General features: G+C 35.8%; 1 protein-coding gene across 4 annotated transcripts in view; it reads right to left on the bottom strand.

The window, feature by feature from the left end:
• ERICH3 (glutamate rich 3) overlaps positions 1–21,943 on the bottom strand; it is a 106,916-nt gene that overhangs the window by 53,884 nt on the left and 31,089 nt on the right. For 3 of the 4 annotated variants that reach the window (XM_081057229.1, XM_081057228.1, XM_081057227.1), the window contains exons 4-7: positions 21,277–21,348; positions 19,502–19,630; positions 14,731–14,889; positions 10,207–10,416 (exon numbers count right to left, since the gene is read on the bottom strand). In XM_081057229.1, the coding sequence (XP_080913355.1) occupies positions 10,207–10,416; positions 14,731–14,889; positions 19,502–19,630; positions 21,277–21,348 (570 nt within the window). Of the gene's footprint in view, positions 1–10,206; positions 10,417–14,730; positions 14,890–19,501; positions 19,632–21,276; positions 21,349–21,943 lie in introns of those variants that run through there. The other variant, XM_081057230.1, reaches the window with a different exon arrangement.

Genomic DNA, 21,943 nt, shown 5'->3' with positions numbered 1-21,943 from the left:
GCAAACTTTCCACTCATGTTTTAAAGTCCCCCACATTCTAAATGCCACCTTCTTTCTGAAGCACTCTCCAATCTCCTCATTCAGAACTGATATTTCCTTCACCTGTGTTCCCATTGTGCTTTTTTTTTTTATATACCACTATGATAGTACTCACCACAATGTATCATGGTTAATTGTAGACATTTCTCAATCTTTTTTTTTATAAATTAACAAATGATGCTTTATTTTAACATTTATTCTTATCAAAAAGTACATCTTTAAACTATGGAACTTTCCTGAGACAGTAAATTTATCTTGGAGCAATGAAACAACAGTCTCATCTAATTAATTTTAAGACAACAATAGGAAACAAACATAAAACATAACCTAAAAGATAAGTACTAATATTATGTCCACTTTACCGATAAGGAAAGACATTTCTCAATTTTGCTAAACCGAAATCTTTCTGAGAACAAGGATTTGGTCTTATGTACCTTACTTAGTAGCCTAGGCACATAGCATAGTGTTTGCCATCATCAATAAAAGCTAAATTGAGCTATTTGTTGATTTAGAGGCAAAACATAAGTATGTAGATGACTGTAATAGCTTGGTTAAAAGTTAGGTAGCAACCCTTTGAACTGCAGAGATAGCAGTGAGAATGGAAAAGAATTATCAGACACGTGAACTATTGTTCAGGTGCTAGAGCTGTGCTAAGACAATAACCACTTGCCACATTTGACTGCTGGGCACTTCAAAAGTGGCTCATTCATATAAGAAATACTGTAAGTATAAAATACTTACTGAATATAAAGACTTGGTATAAAAAATGTACACCGCCTCATTAAAATCTTTTATTGATTACATGTCGAAATGATAACATTATGGATATACTTGATTAAATAAAATATATTATTAAAATGAATTTGAAATGTTTCTTTTACCTTTTTAAATGTAGTTATTAGAAACTTAAAATTGCATATGTGGCCACATTACATTTCTATTGGACATCTCTGATCTAGAGGACGTAGCAATTAATTTGATATGTGATGAAGAAAGAAGAAGGAATCCTAGCTTGTGAGTCCAAATTACTGGAGAAAAGGTCATGCTTTATGAGAAATAAATAAATTGAATGGAGAAGCCAGTCTAAATTGTAACCGTGTCAAATTTGAGGGGCAGTAGGATCCACCAATCAGGCATCTGTAATTACACAGTGCTCATTTGGAGTCCAGGAGGTGGATAAGCAGTCTAAGTCAGATATGGAGAAAGCCTCAGATTACTCCATACCTGAAGAACCTCTTAGCCCTCTTTTTCACAAATCACATAAAAAATTAAAACAAACCTGACCTTTTTTTTTAATTGATAAGCATAACGTTTAAGTAGGGATGTATTTGAAAGCCTGCATTTTCACATTTATAACCACCTTTTATGGGGCCATACACATTTTTAGTTGGCTGCTATAGAGAGTAGGTGACCAGCAATCTTGAGTGAGCACGCAAAAATCTGCAGATGGGTGAGGTAAACCTCAGAGAAAAATCTAACTAGTCACATAGATTCTATAAAAGCAGTATAAAGCTCTGCGGGTCCTAGAACAAAATGAAACAAAGAACAAGGCACAGAAGCAACGTGCTGGGCTGTGAGATATACTGCACCTTGTCATTTAGCTCCATGAATCATCCTGAGACACAGACCACAGAAGCCATACTTTTTTGCCTTTTACTCTTTCTTTCCTTTTAAGAGTATTTAAAGGATGCTTTGGAGTGGTGCTCATAAAATAAAAGAGGGAATGTGATGTGTGAATTAGTCATACGAGTGACCGCTCCTTAAATGAATCATTTCCAGGTCAAAATAAAATAAATCCAAGTACTAAAAGTACATGAGAAGACAACCAAGATGGCTCGGTAGGTAAATGCGGCATTTACCTTCTCTCACAACCATATCAAAATTACAACTAACCTACAAAACAACCATTATTGAGAATTGCCTAAAATCAAGCTGAACTGAAGCCTTTCAACTAAGGACATGCAGAACATGCTACCTGTAGACTGGTAGGAAGGTCAGAGACAAGGAAGGGGCTGGTCCCACACCCATGTGTGACCATTAAAGATCGGGAGGGGTATTTTGGCTGTGGGTGTCCCCCCATCCCCTAAAGGAGCGAGAGATACCAGCTCTACCCCAGCCCAGGGTTCCAGTGCCAGGGAGAGAAGTCCCCATAATTTTTGGTTCTGAAAAACAGCAGAGATTGTGACTGAGTGAGACTGAGTGTGGCTGCACTCCCAGGCGCTCCATTATAGGGACTGTACATGGACTCACCCACCAATGGAATCACTCGCTCTGAGCTCCAGCACCGGGGCAGCAGCTGGAAAGGCGGCAGGGACAAATAGTGGGGAATGGAGTTATCTGGCTTAGGATGGGGGCTGGAAAGGCGCTTTATCCTGCAGGGAGCTGGCAGAGGCCATTGTTTCTTTGTTGAACGCTCCCCCTTCCAGCATGTGAACACAGGTGGCAGCCATTTCTGAATCTCTGCTGTTCATTTGCCACACCCTGGCGATTTGAGACCTGGCCCTGCCCAACTTTCAGGCACACCCAGGCTGTTTTCAGTGTCTTTCTCATGTAGACCCCCTGCCTTGGGCTCAGCTGCACTTTCCTAGGGTCTCTCAAAGGTTTGCAGGACCCAGACTAGCAGCATCTGGCTTGAGCACGTCCTATACCTCTGGCTGAGCAGCCCTAAGGCAGCAATAGTAGCAACCAGTCTTGGTCCATGTCTTGGCCTCTCAAAGGAGCTTCCAAGCACAGCATGGGTAGTAGCCATCTGCAGACTTCTTTCTGGCTTCTGCTGGGTGGCCCCAGGTGGGGCACGGGCTGTGGCTGAAGTAGACCTACAGCAGATCTCCTCCAAAGTGGTCCTGGGGCTGGCGCCCCCAGTGACCAACTTCAAAATGAGCTGGAGCATCACCAGTCGCCTCCAAGTACGACACACCCAAGGGGCAGATTAGGCAGGCATCAGAGTCCTGCTGGGGCAGATCTGCTCTGTAGGATCAGCCCTGCACAACAACTCTTCCACTGTAGTCAATCCAGTCCTTAACAACTAGTGAGCCCAAGGGTCAGTTCCTCACATTGATGTGCGATTATCAACCAAGGCTCAACTACAAGAGGAGGGCACACACAACCCACACAAGGGACACACCTGGAGTGCATGGCTCAGGGGACCAGAAAGACTGTGCCACTGAACCCCACAGGACACCTACTATATAAGGCCACTCTACTAAGACCGGAAGACATAGCAGCCCTACCTAATACATGGAAACAAACACAGGGAGGCAGCCAAATAGGGGAGATAAAAAAATATGTCTCAAATAAAAGATCAGAATAAAGCTCCAGAAAAAGAACTAAGTGAAACAGAGATAAGCAATCTATCAGATGCAGAGTTCCAAACACTGGTTATAAAAATGCTCAGTGATCTCAGAGAGAACTTCAACAGAGAGATAGGAAGCATAAAAATGGAGATGGAAACCATAAAAAAGAACCACTCACAAATAAAGGATACAATAATGGAAACAAAGAATATATTACAGGAGATAAACAGTAGATTAGATGAAGCAGAGGATCTAACAAGCGATGTAGAAGATAAGGTAGCAGAGAACGCCCAACCAGAACAGCAAAAAGAAAAAAAAAATCCAAAAAATTGAGGAGAGTTTAAGGGGCCTCTGGGACAATATCAAGTGTACCAACATTCACATTATAGGGGTACCAGAAGGAGAAGAGAGAGAGAGCAAGGAATTGAAAACCTATTTGAAGAAATAATGGCCGAAAACTTCCCTAACCTGGTGAAGGAAATGGACATACAAGCCCAAGAAGCACAGAGAGTCCCAAACAAGATAAACTCAAAGAGGCTAACACCAAGACATATCATAATTATAATGCCAAAGGTTAAATATAAAGAGATAACCTTAAGAGCAGCAAAAGAAAAGCAGTTAGTTACCTGCAAATGTGCCCCCATAAAACTCAGCTGATTTCTCAACAGAAACTTTTCAGGCAAGAAAGGAGTGGCAGGAAATACTCCAGGTGATGAAAAGCAACGACATACAACCAAGATTGTTCTACCCAGGAAGGTTGTCACTTAGAATTGAAGGACAGATAAAGAGCTTCCCAGATAAGAAAAAGCCAAACCAGTATTAAGATAATTCTTAGAGTGACTTCTTTAAGATGGAAGGGAAGTTAAGGATGGGGGAAAGAGGAAGGGATTAAGAAGTACAAACTGGTTGTTATACAGTAGTCTTGAGGATGTAGGATATAGCATAAGGAATATAGTCAATAATATTGTAAAAACTAGGTGTGGAGCCAGATAGGTACTAGATCTATCAGGGTGATAGATGGGAATGGGATTGGGGGCAGGGTGAAGAAGGTGAAGGCATTAAGAAATACAAATTGGTGGTTAATACAGTATGGGGAATATAATCAACAATGTTGTAAAGATCATGTAAAGATGGGCACCGGACTTATCAGGGGGATCACATCATAGACTGCATAGATGCCTGACCAATGCGCTATACACCTGAAGAGCTGAAGTAGAATAATATTGAATGTCAGCTGTAACTAAATATATAGGTATATATAGTCACAGGATGTGAAGTACAACATAGGGAAGATAGTTGATGGTATTGTAACAGATGTCAGAGGGGTTATAGCTTGGGAAGGTGGGTTATTACTTTATGAGGAGTTTAAATGTCTAACTATTATGTTGCTTTGTACAACTGAAACTAATAAAAAGAAATTTAAGTAAAGAAAATGAAAAAAAGAAAATTACATGACTCACTCCACTCTGCCAATTTTATTTTATACCCCAGGACCCCGGAGCTGATGACAAATCCAAGGGACATCTGGAAAGCTTTCAATAAAAGCCTAAAATTCTGCTATCAAATTAAAATTATGGTAAGTAGAAAATACAAACTAAGATGGTAGAAGTAAGTCTAAATATACTACTAACCAAAATAAATGTAATTGGACTACACTCTCTTTGAAAGAGATTCTCAGCTTGAAATAAATACAGAGCACCCATATGCTGCATAAATACACATTTAAAGCCTAAATATTAAATGTAAAAATGTCAAAGGCTGAAAGTTAAAGGAATATATATTAAATACTAATCTAAAGAAAATAAGAAATAAAATAGTAATCTAATGAAAAGAAAAAGAACTATTGGCCAAAATAGAGTTTAAAGCCAAAAATAAAACTTTAACAAAGAGGATTTTTTTTTTTTAATGATAAAGAATCACTTCACCAGTAAAACTGGGTAATCCTAAATCTGAGAGCATATAACAGGGTATTCTCAACATTTACAAAACAGAACTTGACATTTATAAAACAAGGAGAAATTGACAAACCTACAATTACAGAGAATAAACTATCATTAGAATTCAGAAACTAAGAAATCACACAGATTCAAAAAATGCTAAGAGTGTAAAAGTATGAATAACATAATTTACATTTCTTATTAATTGGTATTTATAGACTGCTGATCTCAACATTTAGAGAATCCATTCTTTACAAAAACTGAACATGTATTAGCCCACAAAGCAAGTCTCTACAAATACCAAAGAATCAACATCATACAGAACAAGAATTAGATGCTTTTTAAGAGTAACATTCAGTGAACACAAAGGGAGTTCTTAGAATTAAAATAAGGTAGCAGAAGAAAAAAATCAGCAGTTTGTGTGGAAGATAAAATTGAAGATAACTCTCAGCAAGTAGAATAAAAAAACAAAGTGGTAGAAAATAGGAGAGAAAAACTAAGAATATTAGAGCATTAGGCTAGTAGCTCCAACATTCCCAAAATAGGGATTCCAAACAGAGGGAACAAAAATCGTTGCTGTTTTTAAGACCAAGTAAGATTGTGACTCAAGAGACAGACATGCTAAGATCTGCCGAAGCCAGGATGCAGTGCAGAATACTCGGGGGTAGCTGCCTCAACTGCTTATCTGGGGCTTCCCTTGTCAAGACCACAGGATGGAGAAGTCCCTGCCCTCTCCTCTTGTGCCCATCTACACAAGCTCATTCACCTGCCCCTATTCTTGTTGGATGTCCAATGGCTGGCCCACACTAGGACCTCACTGGATGCCCTGACTCTGGGGAATCCCATTTTCCTAGGACATATTCGTGACTGGGTCTCTCTCACTTCCTTAGAAGGCGCTCTTAAAACCGTCAAAAAACCAAGCCCAGACTGTGACCCAAAGACTCTATTCAGCTTATTTTCTCCTGAAAATATTATCCTTTCATTAAAATGCTAGATTTGAGCGTATTTCTGAAGTTTTATTCATATAGGTGATTGAACTCCAAAGAAAAGCAGGGACTCAGTTAACAGATATCAGTATGGGTAGTTGCTCAAGGGAGCCATAGGGGATACGATGGGGCAGGAACAGGGGACTCATGACAACAGTGCTCTACTTTGTTAAGGAGTTCTAGTGTGAACGTGGGTGTTACTTGATTATTATTGTTTAACTTGCGCATGTGCACATGTAGATTTTAAATATGTGTGTTCTTATGGTTTATGAGACATTTTAAGCTTTTTATTTTAAAAGTATGACCAGGTAGAGTTTATCTCGGGAATATATTTTAATATCAGAAAATCAAATGCTGCCACCAGTGAGGACGATGAGGAAGTCACTGATGAGGATGATGAGGATTTGCATGGGTGGGGGCGGGGGGTAAAAAAGGGGTGTGGTGGCACATCCTTCAAGACAGCATGTTTGTTGTCCTGGTGGAGACTGATGGCAGCAGGCAAAGGGTTCAAAAGTCAGTTAGTAGATGTGGTAGATTCTATTATTGCTCCAAACATTCACTGCCCCTCTCTGTGAGAGGATTATACTTCCCACTCCACTGATGGCAGGCTTGGTAATGGAGTTCAAGTGCAAGTGATATGTGTCACTTCTGAGTGGAATCTTAAAAGTATTCCATGGTTCCGCTGTCCATGAGGGAACATACCCCAGACAGGGACTACTCCTCTAGTATGGGTCTCAGAATTGCAGCTGGCCAACAACAGATAACAGTGAGAACAAGAAATAAACCTTTGCTGTTATAAGTTGAGTTGCCTTGATTGTTTATTAGATTAAGCTACAGTAAACTACTCTCTTCAGGGAACTTTGCAGTAGAAAAGACCAGAAGTCAAAGGTTACAAAAAGTGAGGAAAGGACTTGGTATATAAGGCCTGGGTATGTTGAGAGACAGAGATGAATATTAGAGAGAGAATAAAAATACAGATCAGAGAGGAGAATGACAGACTATTTTAGGTGCCATAGGTGGTAGAAAAGGATAAGATCGAAAACACAGGGCGGAGGATACAATGCTCTAACAGAGACCATACCAAAGGAAGAGAATAAGAGAATTGGTGAAAATAGAAAGGAAAGGAGAAAATCTGAGCAAGCATAAGGGAGATAGTCCCAAGTTTATTAGTAAGGATAGATGCTGGGAGTGAGATGCAGACAAGAGATAAAGAAAGCACTTAAGAATGAGGTTGGTTTTAATGAAATTTTTCACAGAACTAGGACAAATAATTCTAAAATCTGTGTGGAACCACAAAAGACTCCAAATAGCCAAAGCAATTTTGAGAAAGGACAAAGCTGAAGATAGCATGCTTTCTGATTTCAAACTATACTACAAAGCTGTAGTAATAAAAACAGTATGTTACTGACATAAAAACAGACACACAGATCAGAGGAACAGAATAGAGATTCCAGAAATAAATCTGTGAGTATATGGACAATTAATTTATGACAAAGAAGCTAAGAATATACAATAGGGAAAGGACAATTTATTCAATAAATGGTGGTAGGAAAAGTGGACAGCCACATGCAAAAGAATGAAACTAAACCACTACCTTACACCATGTACAAAAATTAACTCAAAATGGATTAAAGACTTGAATCTAAGACCTGAAATCATAAAATTCCTAGAAAAAAAGACATAGGCGGTAAGCTCCTTGACAAGTTCCTTGTCTCACCTTGTTTCCCCCAAAATAAGACCTAGTTGGACAATCAGCTCTAATGCATCTTTTGGAGCAAAAATTAATATAAGACCCAGTCTTATATTATATTATATATCTAATATATAATATATGTGTATTCTCATGGTTTATGAGACATTTAAACTTGAATAGAATAGAATAGAATAGAATAGAATAGAATAGAATAGAATAGAATAGAATAGAAGAGATGAGATGAGATGAGATGAGATGAGATAAGATAAGATAAGATAAGATAATACTGGGCATTATATTTTATTATATTTTATATTATATTTTACATTACATTATATATTATATTATATAAGACCCGGTCTTATAGTGAAATAAGACCGGGTCTTATATTAATTTTTGCTCCAAAAGACACATTAGAGCTGATTGTTCAGCTAGGTCTTATTTTTGGGGAAACACAGTACCTATGTTTTTTTGGCTAGGACTCCAAAGGCAAGAGAAACAAAAGCAAAAATAAACAAAAGGATTACATCAAACTAAAAAGTTTCTGTATAGCAAAGGAAACCATCAACAAAACAAAAAGGCAACCTACTGAATGGAAGAAGATACTTGCAAATCATATATCTGATAAGTGGTTAATGTCCAAAATATATAAAGAACTCAAACAACACAACACCATAAAAACAAACAACCCAATTTAAAAAATGGGCAGAGGATCTAACAGATATTTTTCCAAAGAGGACACACAGATGGCCAGCATGCACAAGAAAATATGTTCAACTTCACTAATTATCAGGAAATGCAAATCAAAACCACAATGAGACATCACTTCACACCTGTTAGGATGGCTATTATCAAAAAGACAAGAAATAACAAGTGTTGGAGAGGCTGTGGAATATAAATTGGTACAGCCACTATGGAAAACTGTATGAATATTCCTCAAAAAATTAAGAATAGAACTACCATATGACCCAGCTATGTTACTTCTGGGTATATATCTGAAGGATACAAAAACATAAATTCGAACAGAGATATGCACCCCTATGTTCACTGCAGCATTATTTACAATAGCTGAGATATGGTAACAACCTAAGTGCCCATCGATGGACAAATAGATAAAAAAGATGTGATGCATACATACAATGGAATGCTGAAAAGGAAGTCAACTTGCCATTTGTAGCAACATGGATGGAACTAGAGGATATTATGCTAAGCGAAATAAGCAACACAGAGAAAGACAAATACCATATAATTTCATTTATATGAGGAATCTAAAAAAACAAAACAAACAAAACAAAACACAAACTCATAGATACAGAAATTAGATGGGTGGTTAACAGAGGGAATGGGCATTGGGAGGAGGGTGAAATAGGTGAAGGAGAGCAATTGTATGGTGATGGATGGTAACTAGACTTATAAAGGTGAACACTATGTAGTAGATACAAATATCAGATTATAATGTTGGACTTCTGAAATATATATATAATCTTGTGTACCAAATTTACCACAATAATAAGAAGAAACACAAAAGAGTGAGGTTGCTTTTGAAGAGCCAGGAAGCAGTCTATGTGCATGCTGATACTTCACTCCCTGATTCTCAATCAGTGAAATGTTGACCCAGCTATCTGCTAATAATCACAAATGTTACATATAATTACCATTTGTTGTATGTTCATGCAATAAAAAGTAAGAGATCTTTTGCCTTCATACTAGTCTGTATCTGTATAAAGTTTAACTTGCTTTAGAACTATTTATCAGTATTTTGAGGAAATAAATACAACAAATGACAATATTTTTGAAGAATATTGAAAAATTTTTCTAAATATTATATAGCAATTTGCCAAAAATCATTAAAGTAAGCTTTAATAGGATACTTTATATGATATACTATGATTTTTTTAAATAAAGTCCCTGAATTTTCATAAATAAATGTCAAACTATTTCTGCCATGTGATTAAATGGGCAAATTAAAGAAAATAAATAATTTGAAAATGCGTATAGTACAAGCAAAATCTGACCACAAGAGTCTCTGGATTTTTTTTTCTATCAATTTTGATAAATTAGCTATAGAACTTAACTTCTCAAATATTTGATTTCAAATTCATTCAAGCTTATAATTACATTTATAAAATTATTATATTTCTTTATGCAAGGCATTTTGCTTTTGATTTCCCTAGATTCTTTAACTGCATATCTAGAAATTTAATAATGCAATATATTCTGTGATAAATTAATAAAAGAAAATTTGACTCCATAATCACCCTGGTAAAGAGAGGTTCTAAGCCATTTGGAGCAGTGGTTGGACGAAATCTTCTCCTTCTCCATGTTTCAGGTCTATTTTCCCATGTGACTTTTCCATTGCGAGGAGGAGGTGAAGGAGGAATAGGTATGTAACTATTAAGAAGTTGGTATCGATTCATTCCCTGTGAATTGTCCTTGGAGTTCCTGAACTTCATCACTGCCTTCTTGCCCTGTAATCACATTTCATTGACATAAGAACTAGTGAAACAAAAGTGGTGACCCAAAGTAACCCAAAATTAAAGACAATACTGTATGATTGACATTACATGCAAACATAACTGGTTATCAGTAGGCAAACTCAAAATATTCCAATCTGTTGAAAAACGGCATTTTGTAGTGTGCATTGCAAACGAAAATTTCATTAATTTCTAACCTTATTTAACTATGTTTTAAACAAAATATACAGTGATGGCATTTTTTATAGTACTGCTGGGATTTTTCCTCAAAAATCCATTAAATCTTTGGGGAACCAGTATAATTAAAAATTTAGAATCAAGAAGTCTGAAGTGTTTACTTTGAAGCAGAGTTAGATAGTCCACTTAACAATGGGGTGTTAGCATTTTTTTTCATATTAATTTTGCACATCCAAGTGTTATAATATTCCTTGATAATATAAAACCAAGGTACCAAACAGACACTGACCTAACTGACTTTATTCAGCTTATTTTCTCCTAGGAATTCAACGTGTAGGAATAAATCCTCCCAAGATAACTATACAAGTACACTGATGTAAATGTATAAGGATATATACATACACACACAGAGAGACACATATGTACAACAAATTTAGTTGAACCCTATCAAGTCCACCAATAGGAGAACGTTTAATTATATTTTGCTTTGTTCTTATAATAGATTCTCACCAGGCTTCACAAAGAATAGTGTGAATCTATTCAACCTGACATAAAAAGATCCATGTTGTATAATCATACATTTCTTTTAAGTAGTTTACATATGGATTTTGATAAAATCAGGGATGCTGGAAGACTTTGAACATGAGGTTGCCAGGGGGATTTAGATTATCGGGGAGATATCATTTTGCATTTTATATATCTTTATATTATTTGAAAGTTTAATCAACATGTATTACCTTAATGATTAAAAAGCACCAAAGTTAAAATCAATAATTACATTTTTCAGGTATATTTGAGTCTTGGAATTTTCACAAATTGATAATTTTTGTGTATCTGAGGTAGTTTTCCAAACTTTAAGGCATCTTCAATCATTTTTATCCACTTTATATCAATTTATTTGGTATGGTTTTTAACTCATTTTAAGCCAATTTATTCTTTATTTTGAGATGCTTAAATAGTAAAAAGTTATTTTTAAAAAAGGGAAGTAATTCTCCAAATATTTCTCATTATAAATAAGTAAAAGCAGGTCAAATAAAGGCAGGTGCCGTCCATATTTTGATCGAAGATATTTATGTCAACAGAAAGGAATTTAAATAGTCCCCAAAGAGTTTAGAATTGTTAAAATGGTTGATATTGCAGGTGTCATTTATGTTCTTGGTTTTCTTTTCCTACATTTTCCATTTTTCTGCAATGGTGTGAATTATTATTGTAATAACAAATAATAAATTAAAGAAGTGAAAATAATAAGAACAATAAAATGAATGAATTGAGAAATTGTTGGGCTTGGTGATTTTCTTTTTTTTATTTCTAAGTAGTTATCAGTCAGTTGCATACCTTATTTGGAAATGGTTTAATAATTTTTAAAAAATTAACATGCTGTTCCTTACCTCGCTTTTTTAGCCCATAGTATCTTGGATATCTTTCCATGCCAGTACAAATAATTCTACCTTATTTTTTAAAACATACTTTAATATATTATAACATTTTTAAAGAATATCCTATTAAATTCTTAGGTGTCTTCCAGTTGTTCTCCATTATAATACTAAATATATTTTTTTAATTTATCTCTTTCCACATATGTGTGTACTCCTAGGAAAAATTCCTATATGTTAAGATGTTTGACCATGTTCATTTAAAATGTTGACAGATACTCCCATATTGCTTTCACAAATAGTTGTACCAATTTCTGTATTTATCAATGGTGTATGAGAAACTCTCAGTCTACGGGTAATCACTTTCATTCAAGTCATTATTTTTACTCAGTAGTATTTCAAGTAGCCCGTTTTTGACCAAATTGCTTTTGACTAAATCAAAGACTCTCACTCCTAATACTTAGAAAGTTCAACCTGCTTTTCTGTTGTGCCTTCAAATAGTTACCACATACATACCATATCCTTTAATCTTTAAGAAAGAAATACAAATTTAGCAGGTACTCACTACATATTCAGCAATCATGCAGACTACTATTCTTTAGGAAGTTCTTGTCTGGTTTTATATTAAATCATTTTTATCATCAATGCTATCAAAAAATTACATGTCTTTTCTGGCACAATATTTTCTCTAGGTACATTATAGTATAACCTCTAATAAGTTAGAGACTTTTGTCTGCCTTAATAATTAATATATCACCAATACCTAGAGCAGTATCTAGTCCATAGTAAGTGCCCAATAAATATTTACTGAATGAACAGTGTAAGTTTAGCTAGTTTGAATTAATAGGGGATCAGTCTCAATCTTGTCAGCCATGTAAGATACCATTAAGTGCCTATCACTCAATCATGCACACTCCAAAACTTGAAAACAGGAAAATCAAAGGCCCTGTGTATATTTAATAAATAAATCCACACAGTGGCTCAGATCGAATTTGGAAAATCACTTAAAAGGAAAAATAAATAAACCCTTCCTAGCCAGCAGAACTTGATTACCTGATTGACAGTATTCATATATTTAACAGGAAAATATGTCTATTGAAGTAATATAGTAAAATAATAATTATAGGAGCCTAGAAAGAATATAATCACCTTGGCAAACATGGAAAATGCCCATCCAAGTACTATCTAGGGGAGAGGAAATTTCATCCATTGGACTTTGAATATTTCTAGTCCTAATGGCCACGTTATTCCTGGAGCATACAGAAGCTTTTAGCCAAAGACCTTTGAGTTGTCTGGTACCTTTGGCAATCCCATCCCTAAAATGAGATAGGTGCATCAAGCCATCTCAGCCTGATGCCGTTAACATTCCATTCCACCATATCCCTTCATTCTGATTCCATGCTCACCAGGCAACCTTCTCATTGTGATATGGCTTCCCATGTAGGTCTGCCCATTGGAAGAAGATACAATGCTTCTACAAGCTTTGATAGCTTTGATTATTTGATATCTTGTATATTAATGGTCCCTGATTACGATTTTACCCCCATTTTTGGTTTACTAGACACAAAACAATTAGTTTGTTTTGAGTTATTTTAGTTAACCTGATACAATCTCTCAGGACCTGACCATTCCTGGACACCACTTAAACGGGAAATGGCTAGGCCTTCAAAGTGGAGACCAGATGTCAACCTAATTGACTTATGACCCAGTAAGTTCCTGCCTAGCTCTACTCAGTCTTCCTCAGAAAATATGTCACCACTTTTGGTTTAATTTCTCCTGCTTTCTGAGAAACTATTAAATTACCTATAATAAAGTTTGTGAAAAGTGCTATATAAGCTGAAAAGCATTTAAATGGATTAAAATATTAGTTATCATTTATAATTATATTCATACTTTTACTGTGAAACACAATCATTTATTTGAATTAATTTCTTAGTGTCAAGGTTATCCATCAGTTTCAGACAAAAATATCTTAATTTCATATATCTCATGTTTCCTAAAAAATGATGGCACTAAATTCACCCATTTGAACATAATGACTATTGTACTTATTACAGTTTTTTTTTTCTTAAGCTGGCAAATGTTTCTCCTTGGTGTTAGAAATACAAACAACACCCTGCCAAATTAATGAATATCCTAATTATTCCTTCCTGTTTAAGTAACTCATATGTTTTACTATGCCTTCTTCCTGTCCTCTATTACAATAAGTGAAAATTACTTGAGACATAACCTTGAAAAGGAAGCAGAGTCAAGCTACTGTGTGTGATTAATGCAGCATTTTTTAAAGATGGACATTCTTTTCATTCTATATCCAACATTCTCCAGAGTCAAACTTGAAGCAATTTCATACACTGATGGTAAAGTAAGTCAGCATGCAAATGCAAACCTATTCTTGGGAAGTTTCATTTTCTAGGTTTCATGCATTTAAAATTTGGAAGCAGTCAACACTAGGTCTTCTCTGATAGAAGTCACATCTGGCTATAAAAAGTTCCTCTTTGTTTTTCATACAACCCTTCAAATTAATGAACGATCACTTTATATTAATACAAATCTATTCCTTACTCTTTACGCTCACTAACCCAGAAATGATAGGCCTTCTCACTAGAGTAAGATAAACAGAAGTGCAGTGTAAGTGCTTAATAAGTACACGACATAAATTTCACTAAGCAGATTAGTTAAATCTAACATCTGAATAACTGTGATCATCTCATATTCTAATCAACAATAAAAAGGTATTTCTTGGAGAAATAACATTTACCCCAATGGGAAATGGAGCTTCATTTTCCAGCAATGAGGTTTTTGATCTGGACCCCGGAGTTATCTTTGGAACAGTTCCTACTGCAGGATTACTGGGAAGAGGCTGTAACCGAATTGGAGGCTGCATATTTCCTGGGGCAGTGTATGGTCGAGGGGCTGTCTAGACAATTAAGGGAAAAAAATTCCATTTAAATTAGTATCTTGACACGTTTCCAGAACCAATTAATAACGCAACAAATTGACTAGAGTAATTAATGGTGCCTTTTTACCAAACAGATTAAACTTTAATTATGTCTTTCCATTATACATACCCTTATGACCCAAAGTATTTTTTAAAACATATGGTGTGGAAGTCCTCTACATAACAAAATACCACAATTATAGAGTATCCTAGACAAAAGAGTTGTTCTCTGTAAGGTTCCTGTGTTTCATTTATACTGTAAACTCGCTGACAATACCTAATTTATGCTGTACATAGAATGGCTTTGCTCACTTAAATGTTAAGTTGAATAATGTTCCTATTTTAGAGATATAAAGGGATATTATTGGAATGGACTCATTTCTGTTTAAATGTTTTCAACATAAATTTTACTGTGAGTCCTTTAAGTCTTAAGATTAGTGCTGAAGTACAAGCAACATGATTCAAAAAAAAAAGGAAATGTGGATGCTTAACTGGAATGAATTACTATTTAGTCAACCTCTTCCTTGAAATATTAGGAAAACAAAACTGGAAAATAGTAACTGGCAACTTTGGAAAACACCATGTAAAAATGGAGATGTTTTGCAGGCTGGCTATTTCCCATTTGCCCCTCTTCTCTGCCTTCTTTGCCCTGCTCTGGCCTCTGGTAGTCATTTCCTTATGGACCACACCAACTAACTTGAGGATTCCAGTTAGATTTGGCCAACAAAAGGCACTGGCCCAAGATCAAAAGACAGGAAGGAATGAGATTTGAGGCTTATTTCTCCTGGACTCTTCTCACAAAGATTGTGATGGGCCAGCTGGGCCCCTCTGCCAAAGCCCACAGCTCCTGTCAGGATGTCCTCTCTTAGCTTCCAAGTACTTCCCATTGGTTCTCGTATGCAATCCCTCCCTTTCCCCCTTAGGCCGAGGTGGTGTGGTTACCCATTGGGCTAATCCCAGCATGTTAAACATCCCTAGTTGGTTTTCCTTCACCCTGCCTGCATCTTTGTAAATAGTTTCTTTATTAAATCCTTCCTAATTACCCTATTTGTTTGAGCCATCTGTTTATTGCTGAGACCCTGACTGATGTACTTTCTAATCAAGAATATACTGCAGAGAATACCAAAAGTGCCAGTGTGGAGCATTAAAAGTGCCTTTTGGGGAACTGACAGAATATTATGAGTTTAGTATAAAGATCAGCAATGTTTGAAAAGTGGAAAAAAATAAGGCTTTTGGCCCAACTGTTTTATTACAATAAAACAGTAGAAAACACATGCATATCTGGATAACAGGGTGTGAGTAGGATAGTATATAAATGACTCATGAAAAAGGCTTAATATACCGTCTGTAAAGAATTGTGAACAAAATATTCAACTCTGGAAAAGTGCTCCGTACATACATAAAAAATAATACAGCAGCTTCTAGCACCAAAAATTGGTCTTCATGCCATCCTGACAATGTCATATATTGATAAATCTCTGATTTTAATGTCAATATTTATTGGATTCCAACTATGGGCACTATAAGGAGACTAAAAAGTAATTTTCAACTTCTAATGGTGACAAGACAATTGGTGCCAAATGAACGACACAAATGCTACCAGTATTAACAACAAAATACCAAAACATAGTAACAACAAAATACCTGAGAACTAACAGAACTTAGAATTAAACGTTATTTTGAAGAAGCCAATGAAACTAATAAAAATTAAAGTTTCACAGAAGCAGTTCTATTTTACCCAAATGGACAAGCAAGAAAAGAAAATGGAGGAGCAGAGAAGAGGAATGGTAAATTTGAACATCCAAATAAGAAGAGAGCCAGGTGTGAACCAGACATGGGAAGGGAGGCAAAGATAAGATTCCCCAATATCTGTTTTCCTTTCTTCACCAGTAATAGAATTTTTATCAGGGAACACAGCTATCACAAATAAAGACTATATTTCCCAACAACTCTATATAGATGTATACCTCAGTTTTGGCCAATAAGATGTGAGCAGAAGTGATACATGAAACTTGCTGATCATGCCCTTAGAGAGAAGTGTGCCCTCACTTTCCCTTCATCCCCGTCCCTCCGACTGAAATATCCACATGGTGACACACCATCTTGGCTTATGTGGATGAAGGCAGCACATAAAGTTTGGCAAATCAATGACACAAAAGGAGTCTGAGCTTTGGATGACTTTATGGAGTAGAGATGGCACAGGAGCTGAGACTCATGTATGTGTGTTGGTGTGGAAAGGGCATCTTATGTTTAAGTCATTGTTATTTGGGGTCTCTGCACACGAATCTATATCATGGCCACCAATTTAGGAAACCACGTAGATTGACTGGAACAGAATTTAAAAAAACAGGACATAAACCTATAGGAACCCAAAAGTGAAAGGTCTTAACCCACAAAGAGAAATCAAACTAGAGGTTTCTGAACAAGGGAATCAGACCACCCAAAAGAATTCCTTTGAACTCTGTAAAACAAATGTGCCTTAAGACTCTTCGCTGTCAAATAATCCAACTGAACACAAAAACACTGAAAATCTAATGCAGGAATTCAAAAAAAAGCAGATTACTATAAACTAGAACAAGATCTATTGGTGGTGGTGCTTTAAATTTTACTTCCCCACATTTGCATATAGATATCATTCAGTTAGATGAATGTGGCAGTCAAATGTTTAACTGATTACATTTATCTCTAAAAACAAATCTGCACCATTCAACTAACAGCTGTGAGCTACAAACTGTTGTAGTTCACATCAGAAGCCACCTTAAATTTGCTATATTTTAAATTGTTCATAATATATTTTCTTGGAATAAATATGGCACTGTAGCTTAACATTTTCAAAACTGTACCAGAATGTGAATTAAAATTCACTACCTGGTGATTATTCAGCTTAGCTGAGCATTTCTAATTCTTAGTAGAAGATCTCTGAGGTGACTTCTCCAAGCCTGTGCAGAGTTTTAACGGAAACAATGCAGCTAAAAGCCTATATGTTATTTTGAAAGTTTAGGTACAATTAGTGACCAAATGCAATAGCTATTCCCTGGATGCTTTCCTTATTCACGAAGAAGGTGGAGAGAGAAAAAAACAGATGGCAGTATTCCAAAAGATTATCTGCATTTCAGTGGCACTTGGAGGTCAGAAGTCAAATTTAAAGGATATGTACAAAAAGGAGGACTTGAATTTGTGTAGAATGGACACTACAATTCCAAGATGACAATAGGTATCCTTTACTGTGCAGAAGCACCACAGGGGGTGACCAAGGAAAGCATTGTGGCTTCTCAGACAGAAAGGCTTCTGAAGTGCTGGTGTCAGTGTTTCCTGTAATTTTTAAATTACTTTCTCATTCCTGCCACATTAAGATTTCCTGGATGTATCATAAACTACTTATTGAGGGTGTTCAGCTGGAAAATTGAAAAGAAAGCCTTTCAAGGGTTTTTTTCCTCTCTGAAACAGGTGGGAAGATAGAAAACAGCACTTGATTGTTTCTTTTGTTTCACCCAGGTTAAGCTTTTGAGAGTCTAGTGAATTTGCCACCTAATAAAAGAATTATTTGTGTACATATACATTTAAATGAAGCCTGGAAATATGTTCGCAACAAAGGGAAGATGGTTGATTTTCATATCTGGAGCTGTTCACCAGGAAATGTCAAAACATATTTACCTTTTGAAAAATGTCAAATATTAACAGTACATGTGATGAACCTACTTTAACAATCTGTAAAAGCACTGTAATTTCTCTATAAATATTGTGGAATCCAAAAAAATGTTCATGCTAACAAGGAAATATATTAGGCTTCACAAAGCAAGAATAAAGACGTAATTAAGCAATTCATTTAAATCTTAAATTATCAACCTCCAGCAAATATTTTGTAAGTCTTTTCTTGTATCTACATTGTTTCAAGCTACTATATCTTTCTTCAAGCAAATACCACCTTTAGGTTATAAACGAGTCACACTGGAATGAAAGGTCGGTATGCAATTTTTAAAAATATGTAATTTCTATACATGTACTTATTTTTATCTTACATGATGTGTACATATTTTTGATAAAACAGGTACAAATATAAGTATCTGACCCAACATGCTATACAGTACCATTCAACTTGGTACTGTAAAGCATAAGCTTGACAAATAAGGTAAGAGTAGAGGGAACAGGAAGAACAAAATCCAGAGGTCAGAAAATATATAACATGTGTGGAACAACCAGTAGTTCAATTTTGCTAGGCTGCTAAAGGATAAATGTGGGGATAGCTAACTCAAGACGATATGGCTTAGGGTCTTAAATGTCACGTAAAAGAGTCTGAGCTTTTCTATAGGTGACATATAGCAAGAGAAGGTATTTGGGCACGTAAATAACAAGCACTCTGTACTTCAAAAAAACCAATTCAGCAGTAACAAGTAAATGGATCTGACAGGAGTTGTATTGATTACAGGTGGGGCATTCAGTAGGGACAGTTGAATAGGTACAAGACTGTGTTTTCATTCAGTAGGATTCCCAGGATTATGCAGACGTGTACCCATAGCATTCTTTCTGAAAGTAATAAGAACTTATAGATTAATTAGTTAGGAAGTGCACCATCGTGTTTAATTTGACTCACCCATGTTATTGAACTGGCATGTCCTTCATCAACCAGAACGTTATGGCCGTGGTTAGTCTTTGGGCCCGCCGGCGGGTGGGGAGACAGGACTGGCATGTTATTTTCCATAGACCATCTTGTGGGCTCTCCCTAGAATAAGAAGGTGATTTCACAAATTGATGCATAATTAGTAATCTAGGTTAGGTTAGTACTAGGTAAGAGATACTTTACGTCTCTAGAATTGCTTCCGCATTACTTTCTAAAGTGAGTGTTCCTTCCGAGGCCTATCACGATAGTCAGAAAAAGTTTCCATAGATGTACTAGGGTGTCAGGTGTGGTCGTGAAAGGCAGGAAACTGAGTCTGCTTTATTCAAAGAAAGAGTTGGACTCAAAGAAGTAGCTACAGATGCAGTGTATCCTCCATTTTAGCAACAATATTTATTAATATGCTTTCAGGAGATCACTACAAGAGACACAACGCTCCCCACTACTCTAATCAATAGAGACTACCAGCCAGTATTACTTTTTCCCTTAAAAATTAATTAAATAATGCCCTAGGCAAAAAGGCTTGCATTAAAAAGGCCAAAACATTGCTCTTTCACCAAGTACAGCTCTCAAGTGAAAATTGTTACAAATAAAATCATACAAGGAGGAACTGGAGTACCTATCCCAAATCTTCCAATGCTGTAACATGCCCGTATATCTGTTAGTGGGTCTGGCAATCTGAGCGACAGTGGATAGCACACTGCTTCAGGCCATGCTAGTCACTCGTTTCCAGTGACCATTTTTCTCCATCAACATTTCAGTAGTAAATTATAGAACATGTAACTCAGTCCTTGATATAGCACAATATTGGCAGAGTTGAATTAACCACAAATCTCTACACACTAAACTCTTCTGATCTTGAAAAACTGACCTATCTTCTGTTATTTAACAACACTTTTTTAACAAGATTATATTTTGAACATGACGAAATAGACAGATTTGAGTCTATAAAGTAAGAGAGAAAAATGACTGTCGTATATGGCAAGCCATTCTACAGAAGCTCTACAAATATTCATCAGTTTGTGAAACGGGTCGTAAGCCCCACATTTGTAATAAGACACTGAAAATGAAGAATGTATGAGTTTAAATGTCTCAAGAAATAGAGTAAAACTGCCAACCTTAACTGAAACCTTTCAAATATGTGTAGTTGAATCTCTCATCCCTTGAGTCAAATTTATATATTTTATAAGTGCACTTCGAAGAAGGGTATTAAATACAAAAATAGAAAACAAACAGGGAATTTTTAAATGCCTTGTACAAAGTATCTAAATCGTATGCTTATGTTTGCTAAGGTCCATCTTTCCTCCCATGTAGTATTTTCAAGGGTCACATGTGCATGAAAATGTGCCATTGGATAATTTTCATTTTGCCCTGTTGTCCATCACATTGAGAACATCACCATCACTTTTTTTTTTACCTCCTTAAGGCAAAAAAACAAAAATCCTTCAGCCTCTATCACATATCAATAAAGAAAACACAAAAGCAAATTTTCAAGCTTAAAAATAATGTTTTCAAGGTTTTTCTTTAAAGATTTGTGCTTATAAAACTTATTTTGCATAGGCAGGTCCTATTTTGTCATGATCTTCTAAAATAACGGTGAACAAGATTTAGGCTTGGTGAAACCATCATCTGACTTTAGATATGAGTTATCCCAAAGTAAAGTACCCCAAGCAACTTCAATAATAGCACCATTGACATTCAAAATCATAAAATAATATTATGAAGTAAAAGAGAGTTATGTAGCTCCTTACCTTAAGTCTCTGAATTCGCTCTTTCCTAGCTAAGGTCTCCAGTTTCTTTCTTATTTCAAGCTGATGGTAACGCTAAGAAAACAGGAAAGAATGGAGAAGAGAACCATATCAATTATGGCAACAAGTTTTTAAGAAGAAAATAATGCCACCAACTAACTGTATTCTCAATTACCCCTCTTGTCATTGAAATGGAGAAGAATCACCTGCTTAAGGGTGCAAGTGGAAATATAAATTGGTACCACTCTTTGAAAAGCCAATTGCTAACATATATTAGACAGTTAAAAGTGTCCCTACCCTTCAACCAATACATTTCCCTTCTAAACCTAAGAGGAAATCTGAATTAAAAAAAAAAAATGTGTTATGCACCAAGATCCTGTCTGAAAGTTTTTTTCTTGTCCTCATAAAAGCAAAAATTCAGACGCAATATAAATCTTAAAGAGAATAGTTAAGTTTTTGGCACGTCCATGTGATGGAATAGAATATAATCATTAAAATAAGGTTCATAAAGATTTTGTTTTTAAAAAAAATGGAAAATGCATGTAATGCAGGAAAAAGGAGGATAGAGAATTGCACAGAAATACAACTGAATTGATCAAGTCCATATTGCGTGCCTGTTCCCATGCTGGGAAAGTACTTCACGCGCATCATCTCTTCTTCAACAACAGTG

Source organism: Rhinolophus hipposideros, assembly GCF_964194185.1.
Source record: "Rhinolophus hipposideros genome assembly, chromosome: 8".
In the NCBI taxonomy this organism is placed as follows: domain Eukaryota; kingdom Metazoa; phylum Chordata; class Mammalia; order Chiroptera; family Rhinolophidae; genus Rhinolophus; species Rhinolophus hipposideros.
Note: the sequence above shows the minus strand (reverse complement) of the source record. Positions and strands in the feature narration are given on the sequence as shown.